Below are 13,519 nucleotides of genomic sequence, written 5' to 3'. Positions count from 1 at the left end.
TTTGGCGGAGACTATCCCAATTATTATCTGAAGAGCCATTCTTTTAACTGCTTTAAAAGTATCCTAGTTTCTTTCTGCTCTTCCCACTTTCCCACTTTGTTCTCCGCTTACTTCAATTGCTGCAAACTGAGTTCCAAGTGCAAAAGTAGTTTGCATTGAAATAACTCAGCAGGAGGGAAGATGAGAGGAGGGCTTTTTTGCCCTCCTCATAGGATCAAGCCAAAGCAAAGCGCTGCAGCCTCTTCTACCAGTTCTTTTTTCCATTAAGAGCTATGTGTGTTATCCAAGGCTGAAATTCTATTTTGATAATGATACTTTGTTGATGATGGATAATAATGGATAAAAAATAATTACCACACCAATAAACATTAAATGAAAGGTTTCAGAACCTTTATTGAACAAAATAGGGAAATGTAAATGTGGGTATATCTTGATGTGGGTGAGTCATTTTCTCCATCACTGAGATATTAAGTTATAATTGAAATGGAAATGTGGGGTGGCTTAGCTCTATTAACCAATTTTAAATTTTGCTATAAATCCAGAAAAAAAACTCTGGACAAAAGGTATGGGCATTATTGTAAAAGCACATGCTAAAACGTTGTAAGGATAAGATGGGATGCACTGAATATGTTTTGTATCACGATCACTCTCACTGTCCCCTTAGTTATACCAATTAGTGCGAACAAGACCTAGTAAACAGACTAGATTTGTCAGATCTCAAGAGGAAGCCAAAGAAAAGCTTATCTAAGGCCACTGGGAGGCAGCAAAGATATTCTGTTACAGATGTGAAAAGCTGAATAGGAACAAAGATCTTGCTTTAGCTTCTCTAGAGCAAAAGCAATTTGCCTTTTGAAATAAAGTGAGACATTCATGATTAGATTTATGCAATAAGTCAAAAGAGTACAGCCATTATAAAGAATTCTTTAAGCATGTGCTGTCTCTTGAAAACCCGGCTCAATTAAATTATCAATCTTGCAGTATTTTTGCCTATAGTATTGTTAATTGATCCTCTCCTTCATACTGGTCTACTCAGGTGTCAAGCAAGCCCTTGAAGGGTAGTTTACTAGACCCATAACAAGGGGAGCACTCTATAGGCCCTTCTACACTGCCATATAATCCAGTTTATCAAGGCAGATAATCCACATTATCTTCTTTGAACTGGATTATATGAGTCTACACTGCCTTATAATCCAGTTCAAAACAGATAATCTGGATTTTATATGGCAGTGTAGAAGGGGCCTCACAGTAGGAATTGGAGAGTACATTTATGGAAACAAGAACATTCAAATATTATTTATTTATTTATTTCTGATATTTTTACCCCGTCCTTCTCCCCGAGGGACTCAGGGTGGCTTACACAACTGGCAGGATCACTACCAGTATATTAGTTCAGTGTCTACTGTCTTTTGGAAGGTTCATATCAGTGTCTGTGTATCCCAGCATGCAAAGATGCAAGAGATTCATTTTAGTAGAATAAGAACTTGAGAGGGAAGCAGGAGGAGGGGAATAATTTTTTGGACGATGACTTACAGAACACTTCAGCTAGCATGGTTAGTGGCCTTGCTGGCTTGGGCATTCTGGGTGTTTGTGTCCAGAGCTTTTTCAATAAGTAAGAACGAACAGGCCAAACAAGGGAGATCTTGTTAGAGGTTGCAGCTTAACATGCCTAGTAGTTGCTAGACTGCATGCCTTTCTAAAAGTTCAGTCACAGAACATATTCATGTAATCTCCTTTCGCTTCCATTTGAGTGCCTGAGTTATTTTTGTTGTCTGTAGTTCTCCCTCCCTTCTTCATATTTGGACAGCACATACTAGAGAACCACTATAACAAAACACTTAATTTTTGTATTAAGTCTAAATCACACCCACCCACACACATGTTTTACAAAGAAGATGCTATACTTCGGGTGTAGGTGGTATGGTGGGACTGGTTAGTGCTCACCTTCTTCTTGCAAATGATAGTTACTCTACTTGTAATTACTGTATTTCTCACATTCTCCAACAGATCTGGATTCACATTTTCTTTTATAGTTTGGGAACTCACTAGGTGATTGCATATCACTCGCTGTCTCAAGCCACTTAAAAGCTTTTGTGAGAACAAAGCTACACACATCCCTTAACCTCTTTAGTGAAAAAATCGGGTACAATTGAAAGAAACATACTTTTGGATGGGAATGCCCTATGCTTCCATACTATTGTAGTGAAAACAGATTGGCCATCATCTAACTATTGTTTAGATGAGAAACCAATACGAATTCACGACTTTTAGCTTAGATCAGGGCGGCCTAATTAAAATATAGAGGTAGCATTTTAGAGGTGATCTTGGCGTACATATTAAAAAGTGAAATGATAAGTACATATTCCTTCTCACGCTGATGTCGGTCCTCTGCTTCTTTCATCACCTCCTGTGATTGTTCCAGCTTGGCGTCCACCAGTTTCTGCTGAAGCTCCCTGTGCTTGAATATCTTATCAAGGTGCTGAAAGGGGGTGTGAGAGAAGGATTATGCTATTTTTAGACACACTGATTCTCAGTTTTGATACAATAAGGCAAATGCTGGAAAATGACTACAGCACTACGGCAATGCTTATGCATCACTGCATGCGAGCAAGCTGGAGTGCACACAGTGAGACTTATTTTTAGGAAAACATTTATAAAACACTAAAATATTTGAAATATTTACAGTTCTATTAGTATTTCATTAAATTGATAGATTTAGTAAGTATACTCCCCAAAAAACCAGATAACCAAATAAATAAGCTACAAATTTGTGCCACAAAATTCAATACCTAAGGTAATGATGATTGTTTTACACATTTTGCCTCTGTGTCACTGCTTTTGGTATTTATTTGTAATCCACTGAAAAGGGATGTTTACTGTATACAACACACTTCTGTTTTCTGCTTGAAAGGGTTGCCTAGAAATGCAATGAATACACTAAAGATCACAGGAATTGATCTGAGAGTCATTTTGTAGTCATGTGCCTTTAAGTCAGCCCCAACATATGGTGATCACATTATGGGGTCTTCAGAACCAGATTCATTCAAAGAAGGTTTCTGAATAAGTCTTGACAAGTTCTGAATAAGTCTCTGGGGAGACAGGAGAAAGTGAGTTGCATTTTAAGGGTCATCCTTGCATCCTTAACTATTTTTAAGGCTTGGGAGTGGTTGCTTTTGGCTGCGTGTTCTCCCTGAGCATATGATCTAAGTGGGTGAGGATTCTGCTGAGCTACTGACTTGCTTGAGTGCTGAGCTCGTGACCGGTATCCGTATATAACTGTTCCATCAGTCTTTCGAGCTTAGTCTTTGAGGGCACGCTGGCTGAAAGGGTGAAAAAATAACTGCATGGATGGAGAAAGAAGGTTCTGTCATTCTCTGCTACAATGTGTGGGATAAGTTTGTCTTCTTGTCATCTCACGGACTACATTTGCAGCAAGTGCAAACTAGTGGCTCTCCTGAAAGAGGTCAGTGTAATGAAGCTTTGCATCAAGACTCTTCAAAATATCAGGGAATAGGAGAACTTCCAGGACAGAACAGAAGAAGAACATACCCTATAGAATCATAAGGAAGAAACTCACAATGAAAACAAAGAGGATTATAATGTTTAGGACCCTGGAGGATAGTTACCACCAGGAGATCATCCACAAATAATTCAGAACTGCTCCAACTAAACCACCACTCCCTACATCTTCCTGAGAATAAAGGTGGTGCAGAAGACCAGAAGGAAGAGACACTGCATGCTGAGGAAGGAGCCAATCTAACCACCCATTGCAGGAAGAAGATAAGAAAGAAAGTGGTAGATGATTCATTTCTTAGAGGTACAGAGGGACCTATGTGTCAGCCAGGCAACACTAATTGAGAAGTATGCTCTCTTTCTGACATGCATATTCCATGATGTCAGTGACCATTTGACAAGACTCATCAAAAGTAGAATATTCATATGGGCACCATGGACATTACCAAGAACACTTTTAGCAGGATGGAAGTATGGAGATTAAAGGCAGGGGTCGTATTCTTGTGAATTCTACCAGTGCAGATAGAAGACTTCACAGGGAGAAAAAACACTACTACAGTTGTACAAACTACTACAGTTGTACAACAAGTTGTGTAGATGGTGTTGATGGGAGAGGTTTTGGTTTCTAGGACCACCATCTTCACTTCCCAGAAGAAGGACCACTGGCTGCTGATGGGCTACACCTCATGAAGATGGAAGAATGTTTTAGGAAGAGCATGTCAGATCTAATCAAAAGTGCATTAAACCCTTAGGGGTTTGGAGTCGATAGCTTAAGCATTTGCCAAAAGCAAGTGATGAAAGCAAATACGTGAATTTTAGAGAAGAATCATTCAAAAGAATGGGAGCTACAGAAAAATCCACAGTGGAGTAAAAGATGTCAATAAGCAATATTTTAGATGCTTATACATCAATGCACAAAGTTTGAGAACAACAAAATGAGCATGAAGTCCTAGTGTAGGAAGGTATATATGACTTTACAGTTACAACAAAGATTTGATAGGATGACTCCCATGACAAAATAACAACTGAAGAATGTCATCTGTTAAAAAAAGAATAGATGGGGAAGAAATTGTGGGGGAGTAGCATTGTATGTCAAAGACAAATTCACTTGTAATGAAATCCATATAAGTGATCAAGCTAAACTAGTGGATTACTCTTGGTAAAGAGGAAGAAATTCAGTTAGTCTTGGTCTCTCTGCTTACATATTGTTGTTGCTGTTGTTGTTGTTTAGTTATACCTCACTTTTTCTCTCTACAAAGGAGACTCAAATCACATGGCTCTCTCACCTCTTCTCTGACTTCATACTGATCTATGATACTTTTCAATTTTTCTGCGAGCTCGGTGTTTTCCTGGCACAACTTCATGTTCCTTTCACTTTGTTGCTCAATCTGGGCTTGGATATCATTCAATGTGCCTTGGAAATGATTTGTGATCTCCTTCCTTTTTTCCTCCTCTTCTCTTGCCCGCTGGAGGGTCTCCTCCTGTAATAAAACACTTAATGCATTATAATGGTTTCCTTTCCATAGATACAATGCAATTAGCAACCACTGGACCAGTGTTAGATGCAGCCTTATGAGGGAATGGAGAGTCACACTTGGTGGATTTCAGATTTCATACTGTCTGAAACAGAAAGAGAGAAGGAGATTGCTGCAGAGGGTTTTTTTTTAATAGTTATGTCTCCTGGGCCTCTGTCATCAAAAAAAGACATGCTAGCCCTTAGGACATAGATAGGAAAGGCTATTTATGTATTCAGCTGTGTTTCTAAGTCTCACTCAAGTGCTTGGGGTATGTAACAGCAATTAAATCAAACCAAATAAAGCACACAAAGACACACAAAATTTAGTTAGGAAAAGGTTTTCTTATACTTTACTTATGTTTGTCCACTAATAATCTATTCTAGTGGTTAGAGGTTAAATACTACACATACATACTTACACAGGAAAAATCTCATTGAACACTATACAGTAAATATGCATGGGACTACACTATTGCTATGGTATCATTTGGGTGGGTATTTTAGTAGCATTTGCATTATTGCATGGCGACTATGTCAAAGGTTATAAAGCACATGGGAGATTAATATTAAAAGATATGGCCAAGGTATTTATTTACACATGTGATAGAACTCCTGAGGAAAATTTGCAGATGAGAAGGCTACCAATGGCTACTCATTCTGAAGGCTAAGCATTATTTCCAGGCCCAGGGGAAGTGGCTGCTGGTGTTTCCAGTGTCAATGGGATGGCAAATCTGCTCTGGATTTCAGTACAAAAAAGCTATCTAAACTGTTTTAAAGTCTGTATTAAAATATGGAGTGGATTCACTGCCACACGGACCATAGAGACATCAACCACCTCTGATACAGATAGCATGCCTCTAAATAATAAATTCTTGGTAACAGCCACGTTCCTCATTCCCTGCCTGTTCTGTTACAAAATACCCTTTATTTATGTTAGTTTACAAATTATGGTCCATGACTTTAAATAAAGGTTTCATTTCAGTCAAGAGATGCCACACTTAGAAAAATGACTCTTTTGACACTGTAACTCATAGCATGCATGGTTCTCCCAGCTGGGGGGAATCTCGATCTTGTAGTAAATAAACAAAGCAGTTTTTTTGAATCCTGGTAATGGTCGGTTAAATACATGCTAGGCTGGAATGTGTATGTGACCTTTTTACTAGCATCCCATAGTCTTTGCCTTAATCCAAGCTTTTTTTCTTCTGTTTCAAGATAATACTTGCAAAACTGCATTACTTGTTCAGAGCACCAGGCATCAAAAAACAATGCTTTGGGTTGATTTTTCTCTATTTGTTTTAAGCCTGATGTAAAGAAAAATTATGAGATAATTTAAATAAATCTTGTCAACTTTTTGACATCTTTGTAAGCTTTCTATCCCCAGTGTTGCGCCACAACTAGACTGGAGGGATAAAGGCTCAATTTTGACACAGAGATAAGCGTAAAAGCTGATCATTTTCAATATTCAAGCTTATCCTATCCTTCTGAGATAGCTGTGAGATCCTGTCCCTGTTAACCTGACTTTAATGATTACAAAAACCTCCCTTTCTTCTTTGCGCAATACATCCCAAGCTATTTCTAGTAGTATCATTCCATAGTGCTGATGTAAAGTCAGTTGCTACCATCGGCATAGCTGGGCAGCTCCCTTGGGATCCAGCCAGAACTGGGGAGAAACAATCAATCCATATGCTTAGTACGGCGCATGTGGCAGCAAGGCAGCACACACAGATTGAAACCATAGACCCATAGTACCCATTAGCACTGCTCAAACATCTCAACCAGAAGTGAAGAAATGGGTCACAACTCCCTTTCTGCAACCCTTGGTGCTTCCTTGACACTGCTTAGAAGCCTCCAGACCTTGTAAAACCACTTCAAAAGGTAGAGACTTTGGTTACCCCTACCTCCTGAGCCTTCAAAAAAAAACCGGTGAGAATAAAATTAAAAGTGAAGTTGCATAACTTTCTTTTTCTGATCTAAATGTCCCACCCAGTGCTGGTGCAGTTGCCCTTCCCAAGTAAACCTTCTCAACTATTTGTTGTTTTAGGTGTGGTGGTGCAGTATGTTGCTCTATTGTTAATGTTGAAGAAAGATTCAACAGCCAGCCCATGCAGACTAGATCTACACTACCATAAAATCCAGTTTCTGAATCTGCTTTGAACTGCATCATACACTGCCATATAATCCAATTCAAAGCAGATAATCTGGATTCAGAAACTAGATTATATGGCAGTGTAGATGAGACCTCAGCTTCTTTGCGTAGATAGGGGAGGGGATGCCATCTTGTCCTTTGCTTCAGATAGCAAAATGCCTTGGACCAGCACTGTTGGTTAGCTCTCAATTGGCCTGGTGATCATGCCATGTGAGATAGGGTGACCTTATTTAACAGATTGATCTGCATGTGGATGAAAGAACTTCAGTGCTAAAATATCACTAGCCAAAAGAAAAGGGAGCACATGGATAGATGAACTGAGAGACCAGAATGGTAATCAAAATGAGATTTACAATGGAGGTGACATTAATGAGAACTGATGTCTAGAAAAGGAAACGGATTATATAATTTGGCATAACAATACAAGTAGTTCTGACATTTTTTCCACTCATGTGATCCAACTGAGAAAAACTCACAGTAGCTTCTAACTGTTGGCTATCTGATCCTGTGCCTCACAATTTTTAGTTGTACAGGAAGGTTAAGGGAGAGGACCACTCCTACATCTTGCAGAAGCAAATTCCACAGCATGAATAATATGCACTATATTGAAGTGCTTCCTTTCATGTGACCTGACTCTTCCACTCTGCAGATTCAGGCAGATGTTCCCATATTCTGGTATTATATGGGGGAAGGATGAGCAAATCTTGACTGGTCTCTGAAGGACTGAGATCTGGTGTGTAGCCCAGGAAGATTGTATGGATTTGAACACTCATTTCTAGCCAGGCCTTGCATTGGATTTCACTTCTGAGTAGGAATGTATTGAACTGTCTATGTATTGTTGGTTAGTGAGACAATGTTCAAATAGGGAAAACTTATGTCTGAGCACACTCACTTTGCTGTGCCCCTGCCCTGTGTCCCATAGCTCTGCTGAAATGTGTCCCATAAGACCCTTCCCAAATTGGAATCTGGACTGTAGGCTGCCTCAATTAGAAAAGCAGTAAGATATTCATTTTCTAATTATGCTCAACATGAAAGCTACCATGTTAACCTACTTAAGAAAGGAGTATTTGGCCTTCAGCAAAAACAATGGAGTTACAACTGGTTTGAAATAGTGCCATGTTTATTCCAGAGATCACTATGTTGTCATTTCTGGGGCATGCTTAGAAGCCTGCCTAGCTGTTTCCTTTGTAGGGCCACAATTGCCAGTCTTCCTGGAGAAAGAACCAAGACATTTTATTCAAGCATGTACTGTGGACATACTTTTTGAAAGAAAAAAAAAACAAACAGTCTCACCTTCAGGGTTTTGTTGTGTCTTTGGAGCTCCCTGCAGAGACTTTCTAATTTGCTTCGGGCAAGGATGGCTCTGCTGTGTTCACTCTGCAACTGATCCTTCTCTTTTACCAACTGTGTCTGTCTTTTCTGCAGATATTTTAGCTTTTTCTGCTCAGTGCGATGCTCCTCCAACTAAAAGATATGGAGAAGAATATAAAGAAGCAAAGCAGCAAGAATCTTTACTTAAAATTACTTCTGCAGGACCTTTTTTGAAACAGCTAAAATGGTTTCACTCTGATTTTACACTTGCACAATTGCTAATATTATTGGCAAAAATGTGCTATGTAGAAATTTTGAACTTTATTTCAAATGGGCCATTTGCATTTAACGTAGACTATTACACTGAAAGGGATTTTAACTACTTCTTAAAGTTTTTCTTTATATTGTTTTAATTTACTCTTTTAATTTAAATATTGACCATTTATTAGACATCTCAATTGTTGTTTTTGGCACAGATGCAGAATTTATAATAAACATATGAAATATTGCATTTCCAGTTCTTTTGAAATGATTTGTGTGGTTTCAGGTGCTTGGCTATTCAGGACCTAATTAGGGGCTTTCAAAAGCAACTCCCCAAATAGGCCATGAACTTTCCATCCATCTAACCAGTGATGTCGCTGTTGCACATAATCCAACTGTCCTGCTTTGGTAGGGCATTCCTGATTATTCTCCTATCACACTACTTTTTCAACTGCTTTTAAAATGTCATCTCCTCCCATCTCCCTATGTGTCCTCAGCTTACTTCAATAGTTACAAACTGAATTCAGAGTACAAAGGTAGTTTGTATTCAACTCATCAGAGAGCGAGGACCGGGGGGGGGGGGGGGGGCAATTTCAACCTTCCCAGTAGACTCAGGCAAAAGCAAACTGTTGCAATGTCTCTTACATAGTGTCTTCTTCTCCATTAATAACTTTTGCCATCTTGATCACATTGTTGTTGCTTGGCCTCACACATCCTGGTTTTTATCTATGAAACTTTGAAAGGTATGCCAGCAAGCAGTTTTGAAAAGTCATCAGTAAATAAAGCCACTGAAGTCTAAATCCTTCTAGTAGAATTGGACATGTTCAACCAGTCTAACTACTTCAAGCCCTTCACTGAGGAGGACCTCCCTCACTTCCAGCCTGACTGACATTTCTGGTATCATCATTTTTTTGTTTATTGGTTGTTTGAAAAATGGAATAAACATGCCTGGAATTAGGCTGTTAGTTATACGTTGAAAGATTTTCCAAGTATATTTTTCTCCTGATGTCTATAGTGGTTTCTATTTTTTATTCATTGAATTTCTATGCCTTTATCCCTAGTGCAGTTTAAACATGTATACCAAAGGGAGCCCACATTTAGAGCTGCTCCAGTATTTTTCTCCACCTTAATGCAAGTAGGCCCTCCACTAAGTAGAGTCATTAAGTCAATTGCTGAATGGTGAGCCAATACCTATGCTAATACAATTGATTAAATTGGTGCATTCTTGTCAGGACTACCCATGGTGTTCAGGGTTGAGATTAAAATCCTACATCCAGTTATCCCGTGAACCCCTAGTGGATTTTAAGTAGACAGGCATAAAATTCAACTATATAGTTTTCCCTCCACATCTGGAGCTTTGGTTATTTGCAGATTTGATTAAAATGTACTTTTTAAGGAATGTCTAGGTCCTCCAGTGTGATTCTGTGGTCAACTTTCTCCAGTCATGCAGAAAGACCTAGAGATATATAGAGAGAATACAATTATTTCAGCTTCCAGTGGAAATTTCTAGAGAAGTGTCCTTCCAAGTAAGAAAATATAGCTTGCACTGAAGTTGTGCTGGAAGATCTAGCAATTCTTAGAAAGGTGAACTCTTGGGTAAAAAATAGCAATTTCTTTATTTGAGATTTTCACTTTTATGGGGATCCTCTGCTTTTAATCCCAGAAAATGTGAAGGGATGACTATAATTATTGCTGTAAGGTGACACTGATATTTATTGATATTTATCCATAAAAAGCACGATTTTTTTTAAAGTGACAGGGATTGACAATTGCCCAGAGTGAGGTAGATGGGAGGAATTATAGTATCTTAGCTGTTTGTTCTTGTAGTTTTAATAATACCTTCTGTTGTAGAAATGAGCAGTAGGGATCAACATAGTCACCTCCAATGACTGTACAAGTCTGAACATAGTTTTTATTGTTGGCACTTTGCCCATGTAACTTCCTTGCCAGGAACTTTACTAGTTCCCTTGATGTTCACCTTCTCAGCCCAGGCACTGTGCCATTAAAAGCATGTCATTCTCACCACATACTATAGGAAACTGAGTAATGAAAGCCCCCTGGAAAAGTAAGGTTTTACTCTTCAAGCTGTTAGCACCGAAGGAAACATGAAGTTGATCCAAGTGTGCTTGCTGCAACTTGATGCCCTAACCACTCTCTTTAGAATACATATTCATGGGTAGGTGAATAGGTAGCTGGAGGTTTGCAGTCAGTCTCCTTAATAATAGAAAGATATCAAATAATTTTCATACATGCTAAAAAGATTACAATAATATTCCTTGTGGCCTGGAAAACTTCCTTTGGTTATTACAGTCTCTGTTTATCAAACATGTAACATCGATCAACTTGAATAGGTATGACATACAATTTTTCACATTTCCTCCAAAATGTTTAATTCTTCTTGGTGTCTCTTATAACCCAACTTAGCCCTGGAAGAAATAACAATATATGAGGCACAAGGATGCAAGTGTTAGACTGCATCCTCATTACTCAGCTATAGAGGTTTGATACTCCTTAACTGCCATGGCTCCATCCTATGGAATCCTGGGATTAGTAGTTTGGAGAGATGCTGAGAAGTTCTCTGCTAGAAAGTTGTATTTATTTTATTTATTTATTTACAGCATTTATATTCCGCCCTTCTCACCCCGAAGGGGACTCAGGGCGGATCACATTACACATATAGGCAAACATTCAATGCCTTTTAACATAGAACAAAGACAAACAAACATAGGCTCCGAGCGGGGCTCGAACTCATGACTTCCTGGTCAGAGTGATTCATTGCAGTTAATTGCACTGGCTTGCTCTCCCGCCTGCGCCACATGTATTTCATGATAGAGATGTAACACAAATTTACTCATAGTTCTGAGGTTGAAACTGGGCGATTACTGATAAGTTGTTTTTTGCTGCCCTGGAGACTAGGACGCAGAACAATGGCTTCAAACTACAGGAAAGGAGATTCCATCTGAATATTAGGAAGAAGTTCCTAACTGTGAGAGAGCTGTTCCACAGTGGAACTCTCTGCCCCAGAGTGTGGTAGAGGCTCCTTCTTTGGAGGCTTTTAAGCAGAGGCTGGATGATCATCTGTTGGTGGTGCTTTGAATGTGATTTTCCTGCTTCTTGGCAGGGGGTTGGACTGGATGGCTCGTGAGGTATCTTCAAACTCTATGATTCTAAGCCTTTAGGATCCATAATGAGCAAAAGATGAGAGTATCCAAGGTTCTATTATCCATTATGAACCACTAATTCCTTTATCCACATCTCTCACCTTCAATCTCATCCTTAAGTAGGATTCCTGAAAAGTATTTATATCAGCATATATCAACATTGTGATCTGAACAGCAGTATTGGTCCTCAAGCTACTGTATGCCGGTCTGCACTGGTGGAGAATTACCTGTGCATCTCACCAAATCATATGAAAAGCAGTGATCTATACTACATGATTACAGATCAAGTTTTTTTTAAAAAATATTGGGATTTATTATTTGGTATGGTATGCAGAGTATTCTGGACAATGCTTTGATAAACTATCTTGAACTATACGAAAGGAGCTGTATAGTAGATAGAGCTAAGCCTACATATCAAGGTTTCCATAGGCTGGAGCCATGGCAGTTAAGTGTGTAGTGTACTATTCTGAATTCTGTGTGCCTGGTAGCTGTGGGGAGCAAATGAAAACCCATGGGTAAAGGTGGAAGGGCAAAAGAACCTAGCAGCACGTTTGAGACTGATATTTTCACATTAACTTTTATGGATATCAATCCACCTATTCAGATATACTAATGTAGTAATGTTAGAGCCACACGTATGAAATGCCCCCCCTTTTAACACAGAAGTAGATTAATTTAGCTATCTCTTTGAAGGAGATTGGGAAGATTATACAGTGGTTGAATATTTTCACCTGGTTTAGAAGGGATTTTTTCCCCATTTCTAAGGCATAGTATAATCCTCTGGGATGCACTGTGGAACAGATAGAGTATATTTGTAAGCAGGGTATTATCTCCCATAACATAACTGCAATACTAACCAATTCTGCATACTTCTTAAATAAAAGATCCAGCTTTTCTTCAGGTGTATTCAGCTTGTTCAAATGTTGCATCAATAAGGTAGCTTCTTTTCCTAAATGGAATAATATAGACTATATATAAAATCCATCTCCATGGAAAGTATATTTCAAACCAGATGAAGATTTGCATGAGAGTGTACAAATATTGGTGATCTGAAAGTTTCACCCTACTTCTGCACTGCGCAAGCATGCCATATGATGTGTTTTTATGCAATGTATTTTAAATTTTTTGATGACTGTAATTACCCGGGCTTGTCCCCATGTTAGCCACTCCAAGTCCCTTCGGGGATATAGAGGCGGGGTATATAAATAAAATTATTATTATTATTATTATTATTATTATTATTATTATTATTATTATTATTATTATTATTAGCCAGTGGTTCTCAACCTGAGGGCCCCCAGATGTTTTGGCCTTCAACTCCCAGAAATCCTAACAGCTGGTAAACTGGCTGGGATTTTTGGGAGTTGTAGACCAAAACACCTGGGGACCCACAGGCTGAGAACCACTGCCATATGCCATATTTTGCTCATATCTATTCCAAGTGCTTGTGAAGAAAGATTCAGAGTTGTCTCCTATTGTATAGTGCTGTAGTTGTTCTAGTCTCATATCTTTTGTGACAATGCTAAAAGCAGTTATTAATATCATCTTCATCACCCTCTAGATCCACTGTTTGTAGCCTCAAATGCTGCACTGTGTATTTCATGACCTATTATA

General features: G+C 38.8%; 1 protein-coding gene across 1 annotated transcript in view; it reads right to left on the bottom strand.

Moving 5' to 3' along the window:
- The window catches only part of txlnb (taxilin beta), a 41,306-nt gene that overhangs the window by 13,535 nt on the left and 14,252 nt on the right, over nt 1–13,519 (bottom strand). Inside the window, exons 3-6 of the mRNA XM_008114498.3 lie at nt 12,763–12,854; nt 8,466–8,636; nt 4,797–4,991; nt 2,357–2,476 (exon numbers count right to left, since the gene is read on the bottom strand). Coding sequence (XP_008112705.2) covers nt 2,357–2,476; nt 4,797–4,991; nt 8,466–8,636; nt 12,763–12,854 — 578 coding nt within the window. The remainder of the gene's footprint in view (nt 1–2,356; nt 2,477–4,796; nt 4,992–8,465; nt 8,637–12,762; nt 12,855–13,519) is intronic.

This window comes from Anolis carolinensis, chromosome 1 (assembly GCF_035594765.1).
Source record: "Anolis carolinensis isolate JA03-04 chromosome 1, rAnoCar3.1.pri, whole genome shotgun sequence".
Classification (NCBI taxonomy): domain Eukaryota; kingdom Metazoa; phylum Chordata; class Lepidosauria; order Squamata; family Dactyloidae; genus Anolis; species Anolis carolinensis.
The sequence above is the reverse complement of the archived record's forward strand: the minus strand, read 5'-3'. Positions and strand labels throughout refer to the sequence as shown.